This window comes from Argiope bruennichi, chromosome 2 (assembly GCF_947563725.1).
Source record: "Argiope bruennichi chromosome 2, qqArgBrue1.1, whole genome shotgun sequence".
NCBI classification, from domain to species: domain Eukaryota; kingdom Metazoa; phylum Arthropoda; class Arachnida; order Araneae; family Araneidae; genus Argiope; species Argiope bruennichi.
In genome coordinates, this window is record NC_079152.1 from 1,389,067 (window position 1) to 1,415,613 (window position 26,547).

The following is a 26,547-nucleotide window of genomic DNA, read 5'->3' on the forward strand; positions in this document are numbered from 1 at the left end:
CTCCGTCTTCAAGTTTTATAGAAATAATTAAACAAAAAAGTGGTTTTTGAAGTCAAAGAAAATTTTAGAATGAAGTAAGAAAGGCTAATTCAAGATAAAACTAGAAAATTAATTAGGATTTAAATTAAGATATATAATATGTAACATAGTTGTACTGATGAGTGGCCGAAGAAAAGACAGTATGGAATTAACTGTTATCCAACTAGCTCTCTTATTTTCGCACTTATCGTGTAAATTATATTTGAACAATCAGTCAGGCACAAAAGCCGGCTTTTGTGCCTGACTGATTGTTCAAATATAACTTACGACGGATGTAACTTAAGACGACTTTTGCTTAAAATTTGGTTGAAATTGGTGTAAAGACCATGTACCAAATTTCATCTGTCTAGATCAAAGCAGTTTTAAGTTACGTTTGTCACAGACAGGCCATTTCCAAAAATGTGTTTTTGATTTCCTCTAGATTCTAACAAACTTGAATTGTATTCAACAATAGTATGCTATCTGTCATTTTTAGCCCCATGATTTTTTTTAAAATCTTCTGCTGCATTTTATACATACTTGGAAAAAGTACTTGTGTACTTTAACCTTACCAAATATTAAACTATGTACCAACATATGATAATTATAACGAGAAGGGGAGAGGCACCACAGGGCGCTGAATATTCTATGGATTAAACTATGTGGCAGTATACGATACTTATAAAGAGAGACGGCACAATAATGAAGCTGGACCTGAATGCGTTTCTTTAATATGGCATAAAACTAAAATAATTTATCCTATCCTCAAACAAAGGATTGTTCAGTAGACTTTTGGGAATGCATGCGCTGATTTTGGCCCCATTCAATCAACCATGCCGAAAGTTCAGAAAGGTATTAATACAAGCAGATGTCTGCGAGGGTTTCATCGCATTACATGCTTCAGGTGCCAAGATTTATTTGACTTGCCTTATTTCCAAGTCCGGCTTTCACCACTAGTGCTGTCTCATTACTTTACGAATCAGTTGAGCAAACAATGCGACTTCCGCCCTTGAACCTCGTTCTGGATTTTTTGTTTGTTCGTTCTTACACAGATACTCCACTCACTCACTCGGATTCGCAGATGAAATGCCATTCACATTTTAATAGCCGTTCACACTACATGTGTGAGATTTTTTTTTTTTCTTTCACTTTCTCCTATATGAAGTATAGAGGAAGAACTGCAATCGCTAAAAAATTCGAACTCGAGATTTTGACGAATCTCCACCTTTTAGACCTCCTTGAGATCGAAAAACACATTTTTGGAGTTATGTCTGTTCATCTGAGATAACGATTTCTGAAAAACGCTTTGAGCTAGACGGATGAAATTTGTACATGATCTTTGCATCAAATTTGTAGATTTCTATCAAATCTTGAACAAAATCCATTCAAAGGAAATCTGTCTGTCCGAGTGTTTGAATATAAGTTAACACAATAACTACAACACGACGACAGCTAGATGGATAAAAGTCGGTACACATAGTGCAAACAGCTCCAAATTTTGAGCCAAATCTAACAAGAGGTTGACTGGTTTGTATTTTCAGAAGCATGTAAACGCGATAGCTCAGAAACGCAGTGACTTAAATATACGAAATTTGATCTGTGATTTCTTGCCTACAGGTGAAATTTTCTGCTCAATTTTGGCTTCAATCGGTTGAGAAAAACGCATCTAAAACGTAAATTCATCTTTGTTAGATAGTTTACACGAATGTTTAAGGAGATCACTGGTTTGTTTGATGTGCATGTTAACACATATTGAATTATTTTGTGAATTTGAGTGAAGTTTTTAAAAAAAATTCTTCTTCAAAAGTATTGTCGGCCCCTTGAAACTTGAAAGGAGTAAGATATAGGGATTTATAGCATATTGTCGGCCCCTGTCGATATTTGACTGCGTATGCATGCTGCCACTGAAGTGTTAACATGTGTGCTTCTTTTCATCTTTCATTTAATGCTCCAGTCTGTATTATATTTCCAAAATGCTTGTTGGCAGCAGTTTCTTCGTTTCTGACCTTAAGAGAGATATTATTCGCCTTCCGTCGATAAAATCTGTACACGAGGTTAAATTTGTATTACATGTACTGGAACTTAAACGTTAGGAAAAAATAAATAAGTATTTGAAATAAATTATTATTTTAATGAATTAATTTTACCATTGTCAGGTGCTTTTTTTATTCTTTCTTTCTTTTATTCATTTAATTTGTAACTTGACTTCTTGGTATTCAGATAATCAATCCCATGATTACAAAAAATGAAACATAGAGGAATTTTTTTCTCATCTGTGACGAAGTTATTATCCTATTATTTTACTCTTCCCAATAGGATTTGATGGCAATTTGGAACGTAAAGGCTATCATTTCTCATCATTTAAGTAATAACGTGTTTATTTAAAACAGTTAGTTGCAAAACTAAATGACATTTTAGACATTTCTAAGTGATTTCTAACTTACTCTAAATTCCTTACATCAACTTACTTCTAACTTCTAGCCACCTTTGGCAACCAGTTTGTGTGCCCAGATTACCGACTCCTTAGATTGTTAAATGATTTATAAAATGCGTTAAATAAAGCGGCGTTTCACCGTATTATTTAATGCGACTAAAAAACACTGAATTGAAAATCTTACTGAGCAATTAATATTGTCAAAAGAAAAAGGGAATTGAATGTTTTGATGGGTGGATTTGAATTCCATCATAGCATTTCAAAATATGGTTGCATATAGTTTAACAAATTGAGGAGCAGCTTTGATATACAGTCATTTTCGCCAAAAAAATAATTCATCGCCAAATTTTAGCGAAATGAGCGAATGTGGCGCGAACGGCAGCAATAGTGTAACGGTAGCAAAAGCGCCACAGAAAAATTGCCAACTTCACAAGGCACCAAATGACTGTATATCAAAGTTTATCCAAAAAATATTAAAATTACTCGAAAAATTCTATAAAAAGGAAATTATCGTTAAAATGGTAATTTTTTAGTCTTAAGGTAATGCATTTTTTGGAAGCTAATTGTTTTGGAAGATATGAACGTCAATTTCGTAAGCAAGCTACCTTTAAATAGTTCAGTCTATTTTTGCGCTCGATTAAACTTTCTGTTTAAAGCCTATTTCTTGCTTTTTTTACATATATTTTTTTCTGACCGAATGTAGATCTTTGATGAGATGGCGAATTATTTCCAGGATGTTTTTAACAATATTTTGCCGCGTCATTAATTGACTACGCGAAGCATTGAATTCAATACAGCTGTAAAAACATTTAATGAAGCAGTCTGAAATTTAAATGATTCTTTGTTTACATTTGACTGTTGCCATTCGACGGTAAGAAATACGAGCAATTTCTGCTCCACATACGTTAGCGTTTTATGTAAATAGAGTATTAATTGTTCACCAGTTTTTTCCTGTAATGAAGAATGCTTTCTTTTTAACATCTTGCTAGTGTTAGTCCTTTTCTTTCTTTTTCTTCATGTGCACTACAGCCCCTTGCAGACCTTGGCTGCCTCAACCACGCGCTCTTTCCAGCGCTTTCTGTCCCCCGCAACTCTCTTCCAGTTCTTTATCCTCAGAACACTCGGCTCTCTTTCCATATCATCCAGCCATCTAGTTGGAGATCCTCCTCTAGCCTGGGATCTTATAGAAGTTTTAAAAGTGGATATTTTGAAGGCGCTGATTTCAGGGCTTCTCCAGATATTGCCGAACCATCTTAACCTATTGCTCCGGATAACCAGTGTTATCTGTGGTTGCGTATAGAGCTTGTATAACTCAAAACTGAATCTAGTTCTCCAACATCCTCTCTCTAGTATTGGGCCAAAGATAGTTAGTTCTAAGGATCTTTCACTCGAACATGTTCAGAGAACGCCGAGTGTCCTAGTTAAAGAGTACCTTGCATAGAGCAGAATAGGCATAATGAAATTCTTAGTTTAGTTTTTCAACTGATTAAGTTGGATCTTAGTTGTTTTTTCAGTCCAAAGAAATATTTATTAGCCGTTTTTATTCTGTTGTTAATTTCTGCTCTGAGTTTATTATTGTCATTAATCATTGTGCCAAAGGTATTTGAAATGATCGACTTTTTCCAAGGTATGACCGTTAATGCACAGAGGAACACTGTGATTTATAGTTGAATCCTTTTCTTTCGCTGATATATAAAAGCTGTACATTTTGAATTTCATTAGAAGAAGTTAATCTTTCCGAGTAAATCTCTATGAGGCGCTGTCCCTCGTAGCAAAAATTAAATCTGCCCTCTTTTCTAGGCAAGCTATATTTAAATTCATTTCATTCGAATGCTCTGACGCAAGGTTCTCACGGAATCGACAGAACATCGTCAATTTGATTCCATTGTCTAGTTTCCTGTTTTGTTTCCTTTATTCTAGTATTTTGGTTTAACATCCGGCGTATTTTTTTAGCAATCGATATATCGAAATTTGCTGCACTCTTTTGAAAGTATTAATGCGAATTTAAAATACAGTTTATTCAATCATGATTTTAGAATAATTTGAAAAACCAAATTAGATTTTTTTTTTTCCTTTCTGCAGTTTATCTGAAATTTTCATTTCATTTTACGAAATGTTTGCTCTAGGTTTACCACCACGCAGTCCCACAGAAGTAAATTTTTAAACTCAGAATTAATATTTTTGCACTTTGAATCCGGAGCGAATGCCATCTTGTATTATAAGTCGCTTAAAGAAGCTGATAGAATTAGTAGTAAAACTTTTTTTTTAAAAACTGAATTTACTGATTTTTATGTTAAAATCGAAAAACCATCCTCCATTATGTTAAAACCATTCTTCATCCAAAATAAACCTTAAGATGATAAATTGAAGCTTTAAAAAAAATCTGTTGATTATTGTGTTGTAAGTATAGACCGTTGCTTATGAACAGCCATCCATAAGGTGCTTTCTCTAAAAGTGATAACTTAAAACATGAATGCAAACCAGCTGGAGTGGTTTTCCCAAAACTTTTTCAAAATAACCTCGAATAAAGGCTCATTTTTTATTTTAGCCACGTTTCTCTCCAACCAACTGAAACCAAAATTTCACACAGAACTAACTTCTAGTCACAAAATCCCTTACCAAATTGGATATAATTAAGACATTGCGTTTTTGAGTTATCGCGTTCACATGCTTCTGAATGTATAGACCGACAGACATTCAAACCTTTATCGGATTTGGCGTAACATTTTATAAATGTATGCAATATTGATGTTAAATCTGTGCACCGAATCTTATCTATTTAGCTCTCTTCCTTTTGTAGTTATCGTGTTAATTTATATTCGAACAGCCGGACAGACAGATTCCCTCTTATTCCGGATTACCTCGGATTCACCTGCTCGGATTTTACACAAATTTAATAGAAATCTACGAATTGTGCATGAAGACCATATACTAAATTTCATCCGTTCTAGCTCAAAACTTTTTTTGGGTTATCTTTGTCACAGACAGACAAACATAATGACAAAAGTGTGTTTTTCGAACTCAGGGAGATCTAAAACGTGGAGATTCAGCAAAATCTGGAGTTCGAATTTTTTGATGATTGCAATACTTCCTCTATACTTCGCATACGAGAAAGTCAAATATATCATTTAAGCTGTCTCTTAATAAAACTGAAAATCGTGAGTTAACTAACAATGTTTATGAGAGTAAGAAAAAATAAATAAGTACTTTTTGAAAAATCATCAAGATTAAAAAATTATTTAACTAAAATAAACGATTGATATGCCAATCAAGACAAATCTTTGAAATGGAAAACTAAATTACTCTGTTATTAAAAGAGAGGTGTTATAAAAGAGATGCGCTGTCTAAATCCACAACTGATTCTAACCCATATCTTTTCATAACTAAATTCTTTGCACCTCCCTCCCCACCACCAACTATCATTTCTCATTATCCTTGGAACATTTAAAGATTATCTCCTAGTATTAACTATCGGAACTTGAGATAATGAACGTTATGTAAACAGATTTTTAGAGCGTTATACAGCCGAGAGATTTCGCGTGCCGGTGTCACTTGTCGCTCCACTTCAAGTGCTAGCAATCCGAAGCGATTGCGATCGCAAAGACGAAACCCATACGAATACTTTGTTCACGCCATTTGAGATTTCGAGAGTCTGTTGGGCAATCGTTCAATTATCGAGCCAGGAAGTCAATCACCTTCGGGACTTTTTTCCCACCATTTGTTTCGCCGCTCTCGCTGAAAAGGAGAACTATTCGAGCGTTCAGACGCTTTTCAGGATTGTCAGCCTTTCCTCAGTGATTTCGTTGTTGAAACATGGTTTGTTATTCTTGAGTTGCTGTTGTTGTGTTACTTCACTTTGCCAGTCAAAAATAACCCGGGACAACTTCATTCATTTGGCTGTCCTGGATTCCCGATGTTTAACAATGCTGACAAATCACTGCAGCATTTTTCTCAAGCAAGAGAGAACAACTTTATTTATTTTAGTAACTGTTATCGAGCCACCGTTATTACTTTCTCGTATACGAGGTATTGGGATCCTCAAAAGAAATTCGAACTCGAGATTTTGAAGAATCTCCACGTTTGAGAATTCATTTTCCGGACATTTCCGGAACATGTGTCCGCCCTTTTGTGTGTGACAAAATGATAACTCAAAAACGTCTCGAACTGCAATGTGGATGAAATAGGGTATACGGTCCTTACACCAAATGTACAGTTTGCAAAATCTGTTTAAAGGAAGTTCGTCTGTCCGGCTGTTAGCACGATAACTACAAAACGATGAGAGTTAGATGGATAAAATTCGGTACACTGACCGATAGTGTAGACACACCTATCGACTTTTGAGCTGAATCCGACAAGCAGTTGGACGTCTGTTGGTTTCTACTTTCAGAAACATGTAAACGCGATCATTCAAAAATGCAATGACTTAAATATGTCACATTTTGTATGTGATTTTGTCACTTTAAGTGCAGATTTGTGTCAGATGATTGTTTCAAAAGGTTTGAAAAAATGCACAGATTCGGTTTTCGTATATTATTAACCACATGCCAGGGATGAATCGCCGAAACATTCGGCAAAGATCCCATAAGAGATTCAAGGGGGAAAAAAAATGCCAAATTGACATCAAAGTTTAATATTTCGTAAGTGTTGTACGCCAATGCCACGCAACGCGTTCTCTGGAACAACACTTTTTTTTTTTAAACCTTTATGTAAAAGTTTTAGGAAAGACTTTCACATGAAGGTTGATTTTTCATTAAAATGATCGAATTAAAATGGAAAATAAAAAAAATGTTAAGTGAGTGCTGACTATCCAAAAAGTAACTACAAGCGATGTCGGATCTCTATGGATGCTCCTCTTTTTAAATGAATTTGAGTTTCATTTGACATGCATCTTTATTGGATCGACATGTTCATATTTTGGGTATTTTTTATTTAAGTAATGGACTGAAAATGCATTTTTTTAATAATGAAGGATCATGATTTATAATGATGCCGCATCTCCATTTGTTTATAATAGTAATAATAAAGCTCGACGGTTAGAAATATTTTAACCCATTAAGTAATAAATTAAAAAAAAAAGTGTTTGGCTGGGTAAGTTGGATGTTTTTACACCAAAAGTTATGTAATAGTATAATTATATTCACATTATGTTTTGTTTTTAAAATATCTGACATTTTTCAAAAAGGGTATCGTTATAAAAGGATGAATAAAGTCCTTTAAAAAAAACCGAGTCAATAACATTGTTACCGTAACCTCTCAATGACATATTTATCTACGGTGTTTCCTTATTCATATAAACCAAGCCAAAGATACAATGTTTCAAATATGACACTCCTGTTTCGTTCAACTTACAGACGAATTCGAAATGAGTTCGCTTGTTGTGAAGAAGCGGAGCACAAAATAGACACTTTTTACTACACATTATATATATATATATATATATATATATATATATATATATATATATATATATATATATAGAATGAAGCTGAACTGTCAGGCGTAGCGAATATATTTTCAGTGTTAAGTGGTGAACACAAAATTGCAAAATCCCGAAGCGGGGATCGTGGGAGCTAATGAGTTAATAAGTAAGCACAATGGATGAAATCGATCAGAATCTGACTCATTGCACTAGATAAAATATCGGTATGGCAGATGATTTGTGTTTTAGACCAATTTATTTATTTGGCAAATAGGCTAAAACCATCTTTTTAATAGGCGATTGTGCATTTTGAAATCCATTATAGACTACGTGTTAAATTTAATAACTCTTGGTTCAGCGTATCATTTTACGGTGAGTTTTGAATCGTTCAAAACGATTTTTTCAAACATTCGTATCGCATCATGCAATTTACAGATAGTATATATTGGTAAAGCAGGAACTATACTGGTAAAAGCAGGATAATGTAAAGCCGAATAGATAAAGAATAAACTGAAATAACAGTTAAAAAAACTGAAGATTGATTGATATGATAATTATTCTGGTATAAAATCCTTTTGTAGGATATACTGCGCCGAAATTTACGATTCAGAATATAATTGTAATTTTATTCATACAATAATAATAATAAGAAGAAGTGGTAAGCATGTGGTAAGAATAAAACTAAATCGGTTGGGAGCTAAAAACGAATAAGCGATTAAAATCAATAAATATAATACTACTGTTTTTAAAAATTCAAAGATTTTTATATGTGGTTTTTATCTAATTAAATATTGGAAATATACGAAGAAAAATGTTTGCGTTTCCGTGAAGTCTGGGCTGTACAATCTATTCCAGCTTGCCTTATAGTTAAAAGGTTCCCACAATGATTGCAAGTTCAGAGAGGTTCTCAGAAAAGTAAATATTTGTGAGTCAGCCTTGACTGACCGCTCATTAACCAAGTTAAGACGAGATCATATCTGCGGTTGAGTGAGAATACCATGTTATAATAAATGGTTTTACATTGTACCATTCATTTTCTGCATTTAAATTCCATTGATGTTGCCAATTCTGGAAAACAGTGAAAGATGAGCATTTAATTTAATAGAAGTCGACCTTGCTGCGGAATTATTCTGCTGCCTATTCGGAAATTCGTCGCTTACTACATGCAAATTTGGCAGCTCTAGTTCCAATAGACTGTACTGTGGAATGTTTTATACGAATTTTGCATCATTATCACTGTCTGCAAAATATACAGATTTTATCAATCCTGTTAAGAGCGAAGAAATATAAAGCTGGGCTGTTAATGAAGCATTATATCCTTAAAATGAGTAAAACAGCTTCATTAACTGCTTTAATACGAATTCGAAATCTTCGATATAACGATTGTGAGCTGCGATAGGCAAGAAACAATTACTGCTCCGAGATCATTAGGATGCTGGATTCAGCGGTGGTCTCGTTTATTTTCCGAAGGGGAAATGAGAGCTAACCCGTGCGACGACTTCTTGGGGTGGTTGGCCTCTGGAACGAGGAAAAAAAAAGAGAAAAGAACTTCATGCAAAAAGTGTCGATCGTTGATGACGACAAGATACGCCACAAGCAATGTCGGACGAACTTGTCCTTGCCTCCGGTGAACGAGATGGCTTGAAATTATTTCTTCTTGTTTTTTTCTTTTTACACGCAAAAGTTGTCATAAGTGGACGCAGCTGCAAAATACTTCCGTTTTGGACTTCTATGCTGATTTACGAGATATAAAAGTACAGTGGAACCCCGTTTAACGGACATCATTCGTTCCCAAAATCTTACTCACGATGCGAAACACTCGTTAAGAGCTACCACTTTTTCCCACAGGAACTCATGTAAAATGGGACAATATATTCCGTACCGAAAAAATACTGAGTAATTTATAACAATGTAATTTATTGTAAATAAAAACATATAAATAAGAAAATTGTCTAAAGACATTTGTTTTTTGGATACGCTTCAAAATTTGACGAAATTGAGACACTGCATTAACACTAAATGAATTTTAGAACTCATAGCCACTGTCTTATCAGGGAGATGCTTCTTAACATACCATGCAACAATTTCCCATCTTTTGAAATCTCTCTTATTTCACTCAAAGATGGTTGCTCTGTTGCGCCTAACATTTCCTCCTCTCCTGACCAAATCTCCTCCGCAACTTTTAGTCGTGACACAGAATGCAACACCAAAAGCTTTTTTGAGTTTTGACTATCTCTTCTAGCTTCGTAATCTTAAACAAAGGCAAAATCTGGTCGATTAAGGCTCCACGGGCACCTGGAGTCGCGTTTGACAACGCGGTTAAGCAAAACTTCTTCGATGTGGATACAAGGGCTCTCTTCAAACAAGCTGCGCTCAACACAGACTGATGCGGGGCAATCCAGCTGGTAGTCACGATGTCTCTTAGCCAGTCGTTCCGCGATACATGGTTCGTTAAACGAGCCACTTTTTTACACTTTGTTTTGCTCGTAATGCAAATTGCTCACTATACAAGGTGCTTGTTCGGCGAGATTTGACTGCATCTGGAGTATTTGTTCTGTGTAGTTAGGATCATTTGTGGAGGGATTGTAGTAGATATGTCTTGGGTGTTTCTTACATTTTTCGCAGATTTGTATGAAACAATTTGCATTTAAAGAAGCTGGGACTTTCTCGACAATGAAAATAGCCGAAATCTTCAATTGTAAATAAACGGGATTCTTCAGCAAGAAAAATATAATATCTGATAGAAAATTTCGGACATATAGAACGAATTTTAACTATAAAACAATAGAAAAACATTTGTTTTTTAATGGCAAAAAGAATAGGTGTTGTGATGCGGTAGTTTTCATGTTCGTAATATATATATATATATATATATATATATATATATATATATATATATATGTATGTAATGATATCTTAATCTAATTTAAATCTTAATTATTTCCCTCATTTTTAATTTAGTCCATATTAACTTCATTCTAAAATGTTGTCTTATTTCCTGATCCAATTCCCACTTTTTTTTATTTAATTAATTCTATGTCCGTTCTATAATAATGCTTACTTCAGCATTTTCTCACACTCCAAGTGAAGAGATAAAAATCCTTAATGTTTACCCCATTCTTTTAAAGATACCCAAGATTCCCTTTCCTAAGACTGCATGTGTCGAAGAAATCTCTATCAAAATCTCATAGTAAAATAAAAATCAATGAAGGGAAAATTTTCTCTCTTACTCCAGTGTCGTAGTGTAGACCTGACACATCTTTTATGATCGTTTTTCTTATACAAATTATGCTTCCCAAGTTGGAATAAATCGCAGTTAAAAATCTCAAAAGTTTCTTCCATTTGGCGCGCAACTGCTTATATATATATATATATAATATAGTTCTTTTATCTTAATATAAATTATTTTAAAATTGTCATCTTCTTTGGTCATCTTTTCATATAATCATAGATTGTCTAATAAAATTCAGATAAACATTGCTTTAAGATCTCTATTGGATAGCGCAGGATCTAATTTATTCTTTTATAAATAGAGAGAGAAATATCTAAGAGCTTTACAGAAGAAAGAGCAAAAAATGGACTATTTAGAAAATATTAGGGCCATTAGTTGTTTAACATCGAAACTCGACAACTTACAGCAAGAAAAATCATTTGAAAAATTCCGCCGCTTGAATAGAATGATTTGCCAAAAGTTCAAATCAGAAACAGATGTGAAACAATGATTCATTTGAGACAAAAATAATAGTTAATGTACTAACCATTCCTTATGTATCCTCGGCAACAAATTGCACTGCTGCACCTCAGACATCGCCTACCGTAGTTTATTGCTCATATCTGCCAATAATAAAGGTGCATGCGTGTGTGATTATGTTGGCGCTCGTTTCACAGGGCTAATCATTCGACTTAGAGCTACCAAATTTGATATTTATATACTTTGGAGGGTGGGAATATACATCTCGGGATAGTTTCTTAAAATTTCGATTAGAATTTTGAGGGGTTTTCCGAGCTACCGCCGAAAATATTATTATATAAAACGGATTTCTACACTGTTTTAAATTTTTTTTTAAAAAAAACTATCATTTAAATATTGGTTTATTTGTGTAAAGTTTCCTTAAATTTTGGCAATATTTTTTTGCATGTTTTTCATCAATCTATTTCACTGTTGAGCTGAAATTCGATATAAGCTCATTGTTTCATCAAATATTTAATCCTACTCATGACTCGCGATTTTAAAAATTAAAGAATTAAGATGATTCAATATTTGAATAATTTAAGAGATGAATAAAAAAGGTTAGTTTGTTAAATAGTTTGTAGATGGAATGATGAGTATGAAAGGAAAACTCACAAAAATTATATAAGAAATATTCTATGTTTAAATAAATAAAACCTGCCTTAAAACATTATTCGAAAACAACAGTTCCTCGAAATGGTTGACACTTTCAGTTTCAAAAACGATTTTCTTACGATCTCCGTAAGCCTATTTTTCAGAAATCATATTGTCAGAATGCATTCACGACGTTTGTTATTGTAGCTCAGTTCTGGATTTTGCCGTGAAATTTGCTTCCGATAACGGTAAGAAGCACTTCCTCGTGCATTTGCGCGTGATATAATAATATACACGGAAGTAATAAAGTTGGAATGGATGAAGACTTTTTTTTTTCTTTCTAAGTATGAGAATATTTACGGAGACGGCGTATTTTTCCTTTCTTCTACCACAAATGGTCCGTTTCAGCCATTTTCATTCTGCACAAATGTCTTTGGTCCAGTTTCTCTTCATCGATAGTTGACGAAGAATTATTTTTCGAACACTACTGGGGCAATAAAATTTTTTTTTGTAATTCATGATGCATATAAAAATTTCTAGATTAGGAAGTTTTTGAGATGCGCAGAAATTCCCACGGAAAAACAATCTGAATCAAAATGCAGCCACCTGTTCACCCGCCCTATTAATAGTATCAATTGAATCATGCCAGCCATTTTTGATGAACTACGTCTTATTAAAGGATGGAAGGAACTATTGTTTAAAATTATACCTGTACAATGAACATAGATCCATTTGATTGGTTAGCTATACTTGCAAAGTGGAATTAATTAGTAAAATCGTTCCATTTCGTTGATGCTGAGGATTCTGTCAAGTGGTTAACTGTAAAGTAGAATAAATTGGCGGAATCGTTACATCTGTTGATGCCGAGGATTCTGTCGGTTATTAGCTGTTCTTGCAAGGCGGAATGAATTGGCGAAATCGTTACATCCGTTGATGCTGTGGATTCTGTCAATTGGTTAACTGTAGGTACTTGCAAAGTAGAATGAATTGGCGAAATCGTTACATTTGTTGATGCCTGGGATTCTCTCAGTTGCTAGCTATGCTTGCAAAATGCGAATGAAGTGACGAAATCGTTACATTTGTTACTGCTGAGGATTCTGTAAAAATTTTATTTCGCGATAAATATCGAAACTCTTAAGAGGATGAGGAGACCAGGTGACTGTTGATGTCGTATGTAGGGGGTCAAGAGCTTCCATAAGAAATAAAATTTTTTGAAATAGGCATAATAAAGTTACTGAGGAACTTCTGGCAGGATTTTTCATCATAGAGAGCGTACCGTGAATTAGTATTTTCTACACTTCCACCAAAATGGAAGGTGGAATACACATGGATCATAAATTTTTATCTGAAATAAAGAAATTCTGAAATCGGTGCAACAGTTGTAAAGGAGAAACTCGGAAGGTTGTTTTGTTTTTTTATTATTATTTCAAATGTATAGATTGTTCCTCAACAATTTGGCATCTCTGGAAATGCAAATGCAATTTGATGAAATGAATATTTAAGGTTAGTGACTACGTTAAAAAAATCCATTTTTTACGAAATTATAATTTTTTAAAAATTCAACATCGCCAGAGTTTGAACAGGTTTCTTCATAAAACCATTTGAATTTTTTAAGTCTATTTTTTGTGAAAGTTACATTGACTTTAACATTTGCAATTACGTACGTTTTAATGTTATTTTTCATCTTCAGATGCTGTTTTCATCTTTGGTAGAATTTTCTTATGAAAAACCTCAAAAATGACAATCTAATGCACGTTTTCCTTTGTCCAAATTTAATGTAGTAATTTCTCAATATGTTCTGAAGTTCCTAAATCATAGACTAAGTAATCCTTTAGAACTATTAATGTTTCACAATTCGAAAATTGAAAATTTCTTGTTATTTATCAGTCGAATCTAATATTTAAAGAGTGGATAGAAATACAGCTTATATTTTAGTTTAGGAATAAGATAATATATTTCTTGATCTATCTGCAAAATTTTCAACAAATCATTTGATAAATATTTTAACTAAAAGACTTTTCTTTATACTTTTTAGCAAAAAAGTATAAAGAAAATTTATACTTTTTTACTTTTTTTATACTTATACCTCCCCTATAAAAACATTATAAATAAAAAAAAAAATTTTTTTTTTTTTAAACCTTTGTCATTTAACTGGAATATTTTGGTTTCATACGGTTTTTTTTTTAAATCTTTTTATACAACATTTCAAAAATATAACAAATTTAGAGCTTTTTTCAAAAACATTTATCTTGAACATAGTTATGTACCTTAATGCTACCATTTTAAAAAAGTAATTTATTTCGAAATGTTGCATAATATCTATTACATTAAAGTGTACGTACACATGTTTTTATGTTTTACACATATTAATCTAGCACATGTTATTTCATATTTAGAAATTATCTATATTAAAAAAAAAAAATCTTTTTTGAGGGCAACTTTTAAAATATAATTTAATGAAACTCTACAATCTCTACTAAACTTACGATTTCTTTTTAAAATCGCGTATGAAGAAGAATGCTATGGAATCAATTTTCTTTTTCCCACACTCATCACGTAAAGCTTATTAATGAAGGCTACTTTACAAATGACGTCACTTGCCAGCATTATCCAGCCAATCTCATTCATATTCATTAATAATTAAATATGCGTCCCTGACATGCTCACTGCTGCCATATGTTCATCTGCAAAGAACCTCCGCTTTCTGTTTATGATTAATTTATTCCTAAAATATTTTAGTCCCCGGCCTTTTTTTTTTTTTTAATTTTAAATAGTATTTCTAAAATAAATATCTGCCTTTCGCGATCAGTTTGTTCAAGCAGATTATTAACAATTTTGTTGTTAAATATTAATATGAAATATATATTTCAAATTTCACCGTGTTATTTCATAAGAACGAAAACGCAACTAATTGAATGAATCGAAACAATTTATACCGCATGCAAATTTAAAAGTGTATATACTAAGAAGTAAAAGCGGAAATGAAAATCCTACTTCAAAATGAATGTCGATAGCAGGTATTATTTTTTAATCTTAATTTTAATATTGGCAAAAGCGCGCAATTGTTATTAAAAAGCGCGCGATTGAATTGTTACAGATTGTTCCAAATGCATTAACAAATTGTCAAAAATAAAGAAAACATAGTACAGATATAAAATTAATATAATTAAAAAGTTTTTTTAACATCAAGAATCGTATTGTGAGATAATAATTTTAGAAAAATAGTCATTTATTCCCATAAGTATGTTACTGCAATTTTCCTTCTGGCAATGGTTAAGCCTATTTTCTGGCCCGATTAAACTTCTGAAGCCTATTCCTTGATTTCTTTTACATCTTTTAACCTCTGAATGAATAAAGCCTTTGGTGAATATTATCCAGTGCTTTTCTAATAATATTTTTCATCTTCATTCATTAGCGAACCATTAAAGTAAGTGCTACTGTATCAACGTTCAAAGAAGCCGTCTGAAACGTTCACGGAGCGATTTGTTTACATTTGACTGTTGCCATTCGACAGTATGTAATAAAAGCGATTTCTGGGCCTCATACGTTAGTGTTTTATATAGAGAGATTGTTTTTTCTAAAATCTCAATATGTCACAGTCATTAATTCTTGACAGCAGTCAGTTTTGGATACACGCACTGCGTTTCGTAATTATGTACACTTGCATTCGCACTAGCTTCGGGAAACAAGTTTTCTTCGAATGGATTTCTTTTTTAGAAAATATAAATCTTCAAATTTGTTCATATAACAATGTCTTTTCTGAAATTAATTGAATAATGTGGAAATGCATCAAAATCTAGAAATCGGAATCGCAACTAAAATGAACACTATAATTATGAAATAAAGATAACTAGACAGACAAAATAGGGTTCACAAATTTAACCTCTATACAACTGCAAAAAGAGCGAAATATCCTACAAGGGTTTGAATGTCCGTCTGTCTGTACTTTCAGAAAAATGTAAGCGAGCTAACTGAAAAATGCAGATTTAATCTAATTTTGTATGGAATTTTGTGACTACAGGTGTAGTTAGTTCTGTGTCAATTTTTTGTTTCAATCCATTGGGAAATATGCGAATAAAACACAAATTCGATTTTCAGATACTGTTTGCCAAATGGATTCTAAAACCTACTGCGCTTTTGCGCATGCGTTAGGATTTGTTTAATTCGTCAAAATAGGGATGATGAAAAGAGGATATACTTGCATATTACAATAAAGTGAACTCGGATGACTCGCGGACTGAATTGAAATAAAATAATATAATCAAAAAACGACACGATACTCACATACATGTGAAAAAAAAAATTGAACGAAAAAGTATCTGATAGGGCGGTAGTTAAGTCAAAGAATGATGAAGAATGCCGGAAATGCGCTCATCCTTCTGAGTCTCACCCCTAATGAGATAGAATCGTCGAAAAGGGGTGGTCTCGGGATACTGAAATGAAGAGTACAATTACCCGCATGCGAACGATTCATCTCCAAGATAGTCACCACGATAGATTCATTAAAAATGCTAAATTCATGCCAGAGTTTAAAATGTTGTAACTTTTGTTGCGTTCCCTGGTGTAACACCTTTATTAGAGAGTGCGAGGAAGTTTTCGGACGACCCTTGCTGGTAGTTAGCTGATATCTTTCTTGCGCTTTGACTCTTTCGATAATTCAGTTTTCTCACCATTCGAAAGGAAATGGCATGCTTCTGAGAATGAGCACCTTCGAGGCATTCTGTAAGCTGCCATCCCCGAGCACAAATCTCCATCTCTCCGAATGTCGACGATTCCTGCCAAATCCGATTTACTCGGAGATATCACACGCAGGCCTGCGAGAAATCCCAGCACTGCCCAAATATTTCAGATTTCCCCGAAGAAAAACTGCTTAATGAAGGTTCTCTCTTGTTCCTGTTCAGTGGGAAGCGAACGAATTCAGAAGATGTCGGGTGCCATGACGGAAGAGGCACTCGTGCGTGTAACGTCTTCCATAGAGTCCCGGCTGCCTTCCTCTTGGCTGAGATTTAATGAGCCTCGACGTAACATGCGAAAAGACCAAATAATAAAATTTTGACTAATTCTTGAAAAAAAAAAGAATGTTTCTCTCGGCAATCTAGTTTTGGTGTTTTGTTATTTGAAATGTAACGATGAATCGCGATTGTTTTTGCTCAAAAGTAAAATTTGGATTGAAGTGACGGCGTTGAAAAGTCGATTACTGGTGAAAATATCACATCATTTTTTTTATTCAATATCCTCTGCTTCTGAATTGTTTCATTCATAAAACTGTGTCATTTATTTTCCAAACTCATTTCCTGAGAAAGTTGCATTGATTTTTTTTACACTTGCACATGACACCTAAATGTTAAACGCGTTTTACATGTTCTTACATCTTTAAATGCTATTATCTCAAACTCTACAAATTTAGCCAAAATCATCTGGCAAAAAATTTCATTAATGAACATTTAATACATATTTATTACTTGAAGTGGATATGGCAGTTTCATAGAATAATCTGCAGTTCCAAAACTAGAATATAAAGATTCTGTTCATTTAGAAATATTTTACAATTATTTTATTGCTTTGCAATGCGGAACATGATATTTATCAATCGAAATTGGGTTATTTATTTGTCGAACTCTAAAGATTGACATGGCCGAAAAGTACACAGACAGCGCTTACAGAAATAAAAAACACGCACAAACAACAAATCGCTATTAAATAACAGCACTTCACCCCTCGTAGTAACTCGATCCATGATTAACAATCCACAGAGAAAATTGACCTCTCATGTGAGCGCATCTCTTTTTATAATCTCCCAGCAAGATATTGAAACTTCTACAAAGATCTCGATTCCTAGTAGAGATTCGCTATAATTCTTACATTTTCCAGAACCTTCAATTTTGTCATCAAAGTGAAATGTCGTTGACAATCCAGAATATCTGTGAATCTCTTTTCAGCAATGATGGAAAACAGTATTACAAATTTATAAAGATTTTAACTAATTATTTTAGCGACAATTAATCGTGACGAATTAACAGGTGGCCAAAGTCGGCTGCTGGGAAATAAAATGTTTAAATAAAGAGAAAATTCACTTCTTGTGTAAGTTCTTCGCCTTTTATGGTCTCCCAACAAATTATTTAATTTTCTACAAAAATTTCCAGATTTCGGATCCTAATAGAGATATCAACATAATTCTTATACTTCTCAAAACCAATTTTGTCAAACCTTCAGCCCTGAATATATAATTCACGATTCATACATGCTCGTATGATATTTCATTCATTTTTTTTTCTTTCAGATATGGCTCGCTCTGTCATCGGCATGTACATCGTCGGCTTCTTCTTCATCTTCATCTCCTTCTTCACTGGCGTCGCTGGATGCTGGAAGAGGTCAAAAGGCAACATTTTGGCGACGGGTTTGCTGCAAATGCTAGCAGGTAAGTAACGACCACCAACGAATTTTGAAGGATTTCTTGACAGAATCACTTATTTATCGTAGGATACTATGTCCAAGCTTCGATCACATTTGTTTTGTCTGTATTTTCTAATGGATCGCCAGGAATGATGATCACATGCAACGATAAGTTCCCAAAATGTGGGTCGCGACTCACTGGTGAGTGGTGACAAGACTTTGAATATATATATATTTCTTTCCCTAATTTTCGAAAATGTGTCGTTGGCCTAAAATTTTCGTCAAACCGCAAGGTAGCACCACGACAAAAAAGCGCAATACGGAAACAAGCCACTAGTGTGAGCTCAGATCCCACGTGTTAGTTAAAGATACCTTTTTGCTGCGAACGTTAAAGGCAATTTGTGGATGCATTCATTTCTAAACAGGTTTGCTCTCTTTTGTGTAGACATTTATTGATAAATGTTCAAGTTCCTTCCATCTCTTCATAAAAAATCTCTTTCGCTGTTCTGAAGAAAATTCATTGCACCGAGGCTGAAGTATGTCGCTATTGACGCGGCTTCCAAAAATTCGAGTGAACGTTTTTGCAAGGTATCAAAGTTCTCTTCTCGACTTTCTCGTATACCATAGCAGCCTCTTTCTTTCCTGAATTTATAAAGGGAGTAGGATGGTGTGGGGTGGAAGAATGCAAACTCTGGGAGATCGCAGCGGTCCGTCAGCAGCAATGCCATTTTTGCAAGGTATCTTACTGATCTCTGCGAGTCGTGGCACAATATGGCGGATTTCGTGATTTAAGAAAGCTTGAGTATGCCTTCTGGACGCATTCCTTTTCAGAATTTAGCACACGGTGTTTCTAAAATGTGTCCCATGTATACCATTTTGACTTAAATTTGCATACTCCAGGTATTTGCCTCATACCATTTCTAAATCATTTCATTTTTCGTTCATAGTGTGCTTATACACTAGAATATGCAGATTAACAAATGTCCTCACTTCTTTTGATAAATTAACAAATGGACCCATCTCTTCTGATAGATGAAGTCCAAAATTGTATACACATATACATTTCGTGTGATAAGTCTATGAATTAAGATTTCATCCATTTATCTTTTTGGTTACGGAGGTTTTGAGGTGAGTTACATGAACAGTGACAGACAGATTTCTATTAGACGGAAAACGTCCAGATTTTGATAGAAATCGAAGATATGCTGTCCAGTCAAATAGACATTTGTCCGTCCAGTTCAAAGCGCTTTTGAGTGATCGTGTTCACGAGCAGACAAAAATCATTTCATAACTGTGTTTTGGACGAGGGGAATTCCAAAAGTAAAGATTCGTCAGTATCCCTGAGATCGAATTTTTTTCAGTAATTTCTCTCGTGCACGAGGGAAAAAAAAAATCTGAATTTAAGAGTTAGCTTGCAAAAAATACAGCCATCTTATTAGTAATGTTTCGGATGATCAGAGCAATGGCGTGACAGGGTTGATGATGAAACCCTCTTTCCTTCGTCCTCGGCTGCTGACAGTAAAATTTTTGTTCGAAATGAGCAAGGTTAGTCTTTCATTGCTACGTATGCTGTTAGTTTCATTTCTGCTTAACAGTTATTACGAGCGTTTCGAATAATGTAAATAGAAGTTGCATGAATAGGATGAATGCATTTTATAATTATATCATTACACACACACACACACATCTTAATTCAATTTAAATCCTGAATATTCTTTTTATCTTAAATTAATTCATATTACTTTATTCTAAAATTTTCTCTTATTTCCTGATCGAAATCTCTTTTTTTTTAGTTATTATTTTTAATACGCCCACTAAAATAGTTCTGACGTTTTCGTTCTCACATTATAAGCAAAAGGATAAAAAGTCCAAAACACCCACGACATAACTTCCAAAGATTTCCTTTCCTGAATCGACACGTCTGAAAGAAATCCCAATAAAAAATGTTCACACTTTCGCTCTTGTATTCTAGTGAGAATAGACGCGTTCCACCTTCGGCCTCCTTGTATAAATTATACTCTTCCATAGAAAAATAAATTGAAATGAAATTCACAGTTTGTCTCAGGTTTTTCGCCTGAAATCTATCCTTGGCTGTTAGAATTTCATCTTACTGGTCCATAATATTGAAAAAATTGAATTTCATGGAATCAGTCAAAGACACTTGAAAAATTTGAACTACGTGATCAACTTAAAAACGTGCTAAATAGAAGTGGAAATGCAAATCCTATCTCTGTGTAAAAAAAAAAAAAGATTTTTTTTAAAAAAAATCTTAATTTCAACGTTGGCAAAAACACGTGATTGAATGGGTTGATGGAACAATAAAATAATTAATTTGATCATAAAAATGAAAATATTATTACGGATTATGTACTAAGTCAAATTTAAAATGTATTAAAAGTAGAAAAAAAAAATGTGCAATTTTTAAAAATTTTTGATAGTGGTAAATTTATTTTTCTGAGATAATATTTTCGGAAGATAAGCCCAAAAGCACTAAAAACTTGCTCAGTCTTTAATTAACATATTTTAATTTACTTTTGAATTTTGAAAAGTGATACTCTTTCTTCGTGTCTTAAGACCAAATTCAGATAAAAAAAACACATACATTCATCTTCATGCACAGAGAGATATTAATTCACCCGTTTCATAGATAACTGTCCATTCTCGGAATTCGGAAACCGACCGCGCTTTTGCGCATATGTCAGAAAGGATTCAGTTCGTTAAAAAAAGGGATGAAAGTGATAAACGGATGAATGGTTTGCATTTAGCAATAGATTATTAAATGAATTTGGAAGTGTTATAACCTCTCACCTTCCAGCCCTTAGCGAAATCAAACGTCTAAAAGCGCTCATCTCGGTATCCTGAAACACACAATAAATGTATCTATATTGCCACAAGGTTTAAAAACAAAGCAAAAATACTTTTATTTCTTAACCCGCTGCTTCATAACTTAACTGAATAATTATATCATTCTTTTTCAGCTCTTGTCGACGCTGGTGCAATGGGCTTATGGCACGGAGTACATTATTATGATTATCAAAAGCTCACAGATGAAATGTCTTACTACAACTGGCCCGATGTAAGTAGAATTATTCTCTTATATTGCATTATTCAAACCAGATAGAGGGGTCTGCCTTAAAACTGCCTCGCACCTCTCTATTTAAAGGTGTTCCCGAGAACGCCTTGCATGGCCTTGACGAACAATAGTTACGAAATATGAACGTTTGGAGAGAATTTAGAATTTTCGCTGAGTTTATCGTGTGATCCTAGGCGAATATTTTGTTGATGAATCCTTGGCATGTCTTTAATAGTCTCTGAAAATCAAATGGCTGTTTTAGACGTGTTGATTTGAAATAAAAAATGGATACAAAACTACATTTATAGTCACAAAATCCCATGCGAAATGGGTTTTTGATTTGTCGCATTTACATGTTTCTGAAAGTACAGGCTGACGGACAGTCAACTACTCATCGGATGTGGTTCATGATTTAATAGGCGTCTACACTATAAGAGATTCAATATGTGTAGTGAATTTCTTCCATCTTGCACTCTACGTTCTGTCGGCATAGTGTTAACATATATTCGAACAGCCGGACAGACAGACTTCCCCTGAACGCATTTTGCTCCAAATTTGATAGAAATTTAAAAATGTAGTCTCAAGACCGCATATCAAATTTCCCCCTTCTAACTCAAAGCATTTTTGAGTTATCTTTATTACAGATAGATTGATAAACAGACGAGTGGTCAGATATTTTCCAGAAACGTGTTTTTCGAACTCTTGGGTAAGGTTTAAAACGTGGAGATTCGTCAAAAGCTCGATTTCGAATTTTATAACGATTATAATACTTTCTCTATACTTCAGACAAGAGAAAAAAAAATGGTTTAAAATATTTAGATTTGATATTGAATTTGATAATGTTTTTTCCACTTGTATAATTTACCTCTAAACTAGAAATTACGAGGGTTAGAACTTTAATAGTGACAACTATTGATTAACATGGAATACAAAAGTGATTCAAGTCACCATGTTTTACAATCTTTCAATAGAGTCGCCAGCATTGTGTAAAACCCGTTTCCAACGATGTGGAAGTCGCAGAACACCTGTAACAGCACCTGTTCTGTTGATAGTTCGAATGGACTGGTCTACTGCCGCAAGAATCTCTGGAACAGTTTTGAAGCGAATGCATGAAGTGGTTCCTTCATCTTAGGAATTAAGTCAAAGTCACAAGGGCTTAGATCTGGGGAGTATGGTGGATGATAAAGTACTTCCCAGTCCCATCGATCGAGCAAAGCAGCCACAGCTTGCGCTGCATGCGGCCGAGCATTGTCATGCAAAATGATAGGGACGTTCTGCAGAAAGTGTAGCCGTTTTTTCTCAAAGCTGGTGCTGCAAAAATGAGAAGTTATACTGCACATTGACGGTCTGCTGTGGGGGAACGGTATGTGTTAGGATGACACCATCACTGTCGTACACGAAAATCAGCATAACTTTCACATTGCTGGGGTTCTGAAGAAATTTCGAACTTCGTGGTGACCCGAAATGACGCCATTCGTTTGATTGGCGTTTCAGTTTTGGCTAGTACGATCTGGCCTAAGTTTCACCCAGCGTAATGATACGGCGTAAAAAAAACCTCTCCTTCGCGCTCATAGCTCTCCAGGTGGGTTCGAGCAGCATTGTATCATAGCCATTTCTGCATTTCCGTAAAATGATGTGGAACCCATCGTGAAGCAATTTTTCTCATGCCCAGGCGTTCCTTCAGAATGTGCAGGACAGTCGTATACACTGTCCATTAGTGCGGCAACAGCATGCCCTTCTGCTTCGCCGACACTAGGGCGACCTGGCCGATGCATATCTGCCACATTTTGGCAACCTTCATTGAAGGCTTTTACCCCTCTTGCAACAGTTCTGTAAGGCAAAGTAAATTCCCCGTAGCGTAGAAGGACGAGTCTTTTTGCTGAGAGGTAAGGTAAGTATGTAGCTAACATGTGGTATACGTGACATTCTTTGGTTTTGTTGTGTGACGTTTTTACAGCTGTGTTGCCACTATTAAACTTCCAACCCCCGTATAAGAATAGCTGTTTCAAACTATAATTTTTTACAAAAGAATTTGCATGATCCATATACTCGAAATTCTCCTACAGGTCCTGAAGATGAGCGGAGTCACCCAGTTCTTCTACGGTTGGTCCTACATCCTTGCCTGGATCGGCGTGGGCATGTGCCTCCTGACTGCCATCCTCTTCTTGGGTGCCGCCTGCTGCGTCGTGCACGAGAAGAAAATGGAACAGGCCAAGAACATGCAGTACCTGATGCCGGTCTACCCGGACAAGAGGCAACCCTATGGTTACGGCTATGCCTATCCTGGCCCTTACTACACGCACGGTTCGCAATATGGCGGTCCGTACAGCTACTAGCGAGACGCATTTTACTTAAAAAGCTAAAACAAAATTATTTATCCTGAGCCTTTAAAGTTCAGTAACAAGAAACTGGGTAGAAAGTGCCAGAAGTGGAGAAAAAAAAAACGATTCATTCCAGAAAACTCTTATTTAGCAGAATATTTGGAAGACTGTGCTCAACTCAAGCGGAATGATGCAAATCAGTAAACAATCATGTGACGTTATATTTTATAAGTAAAACAATTCTGGTTTCTCCATACACTTATTTTGCTGTTTAACTCGAATTTGCAAAATGTGCTTTTTATGGAGTAAAGAGATGAATATATATTATTATTGTTTGGATAGTATACTCTCTTGTATGCTCATTTGTACTCAAACTTTATTTTCCCCTTCAGAAAGAATCATCATATCTTTATTCTATAATATGAGGATTTTCTTGATAGCTCAGAAACTTTTAAAATATAAAAAATTAGATCTGTGATCATTAAAAAGTATTTTTTCTCTTATAAATGCAGCAGCCAATAGTAATTAAATTTTTCTCTATTTCATCACTTAAAGTTAATTCATAATTATTAACTCGCTTTTCCCCTAGAAAAGATACAGCATTGTTTTTGAATTACAAGTAACGCTGCCGTTTTATCAAAACACGGATTAAAAAAAAATACTGTGATCTGATATTTTATTCTTCATATTCACTCCCATATATCCTATTTCTAAATTTTAAAATAATTAGGAATTGCTCTATCAAAGCAGTTTAAAAAAAAATAGGAATTGACAAGACTGATTCAAGTTAATAAATCACTTTTAAAATTATGATTTAAGAAGTAAAATGGCTTTGTATTTTGCTATGTATGTACTTATACAGGGTGCCTACTTAAATCCCTTACAACTCCCCATTCCCACTCTTATGTCAAAACAACGGCAGCTATAACCGTGAAAGCAATGTCTAGATAAAAGTAAAATAGCTATGCTTACAGCGCTACCTGAACTCTAGAGTTGGCGTTCCTATCTCAAAAATGCCACAAGATAGTGGGAAAATGTCATTTACAAAGTTATACAGTGCTACTGATTTAGAACAATAACAATAAAAATAAAACAAAAAATACTTTATGAACATTAATGCAATGCACAAAATACTCCCACCTCTTGTTTTTGCTTGTTCACAATTTTTACCATATTAGCTGGAGTGCCTGCACAAGCAACAATAATGCGTTTTTACAATATTGGCAGAACTTGCTATTTGAGTTATTCCTACAGAAAAAATTTGTTGGAGTCATTTTTTTTTTTTTTTAGTCCCAGAAATAACATTTCTACTTTTTTCCATGTCTTGTGACGTTTCAATTTCGAAAAACACGACAAAAAAAATCTACATTTCAAGCCTTTTATTCTTATGAGACACAAGTCTCATTATATTCTATAACTTTAAATCGATAATACACTATAACCTTGTTATTGCTTTTTATCTCGTACCGTTTTTAAGGTAGGGACGTTATGTCAAGAGTTTACCTCTAGGTGGCGCTGTTAGTAGTTGTGATGTTTAGGTGCCAATTTTACGATATCTAGACGCCATTTTCATGTCTGTAACTGCCGCCGTTATGAAATTAAGGCAGGGCTGTATAAAGAATTTGAACGGGCATCCTGTATATAAGCTTTCTATAAGCAAATATGTACATATATTTGTTTCTCGGGTGTTTTCACATTGTGCAACAGATCAATATTTGAATGTGAGAATGAATTATCTTCAATGTGAATTCACACAGAAGTGGCAAATGAAATGTGTACATAAATTATTTTGTAAATTCATGAGTGCCTTCATGTCAATTTATTTAGATATTAGAATTTTAAATGCATTTACTGTAGTTTGTTATCATAAATGTTCTATGTAATATAGATTTTAAACAATTTTATAATGAAGTTAATTTTATAGAGGAGTTTCAATTTCTACGTGTCTTTTTGTAGGTCTATGATCACAGGAATTATTTATGTAAGAAGTGAGAAACCTCACGTCTTTTTAGGAATTGTTACATACGTGCATATTTATTTTATAATATTAAAATACTATTAATATTTTTCCTATCTTCAAAGGAAAATTACACTTAGATTAATATTTTAGTATGAATATAAAATTTCTAGTATTGTCAAAGGAAATAAAAGATATTTCCTTTCTATTGAATGTCTTTTTTTTTTTAAATAAAAATAAATCTTGTGAATGTCTTTTTTAAAATAAACGATCCAATTATTTCACCTATGTATACTAAATTAAGACTTTCTTTTACAAATAACTTTAATTTAAGCAGTTTTTGCACACATGCAGCATTTTAATGTAAGAAATTTTCATTCATTTGAATCTAAAAAAATGATAAAACAAGAGAGAGGAGGAAAAAAGCATAACAACTATCGCATTTTATAATTTAAAAAAACTTTACCAATCTCTCAATCGAAATGGAAACTTATGTAATTCTTTACCGATCTGTTCTGAAATCCATGCATTACAATAAAATGCATCAAACATTCCTACATTATTGCTTAAGTTAGTGTTCAAAAGATCTGCTTTTCACAAAAAAGAAA

General features: G+C 33.9%; 1 protein-coding gene across 1 annotated transcript in view; it reads left to right on the top strand.

The window, feature by feature from the left end:
* Positions 1 to 26,065, top strand: part of LOC129961577 (transmembrane protein 178B-like) — an 86,733-nt gene extending 60,668 nt beyond the window's left edge. Inside the window, exons 3-5 of the mRNA XM_056075075.1 lie at positions 18,476 to 18,613; positions 21,567 to 21,664; positions 23,728 to 26,065. Coding sequence (XP_055931050.1) covers positions 18,476 to 18,613; positions 21,567 to 21,664; positions 23,728 to 23,997 — 506 coding nt within the window. The 3' untranslated portion in view covers positions 23,998 to 26,065. The remainder of the gene's footprint in view (positions 1 to 18,475; positions 18,614 to 21,566; positions 21,665 to 23,727) is intronic.
* The last annotated feature ends 482 nt before the right edge of the window (positions 26,066 to 26,547 follow it).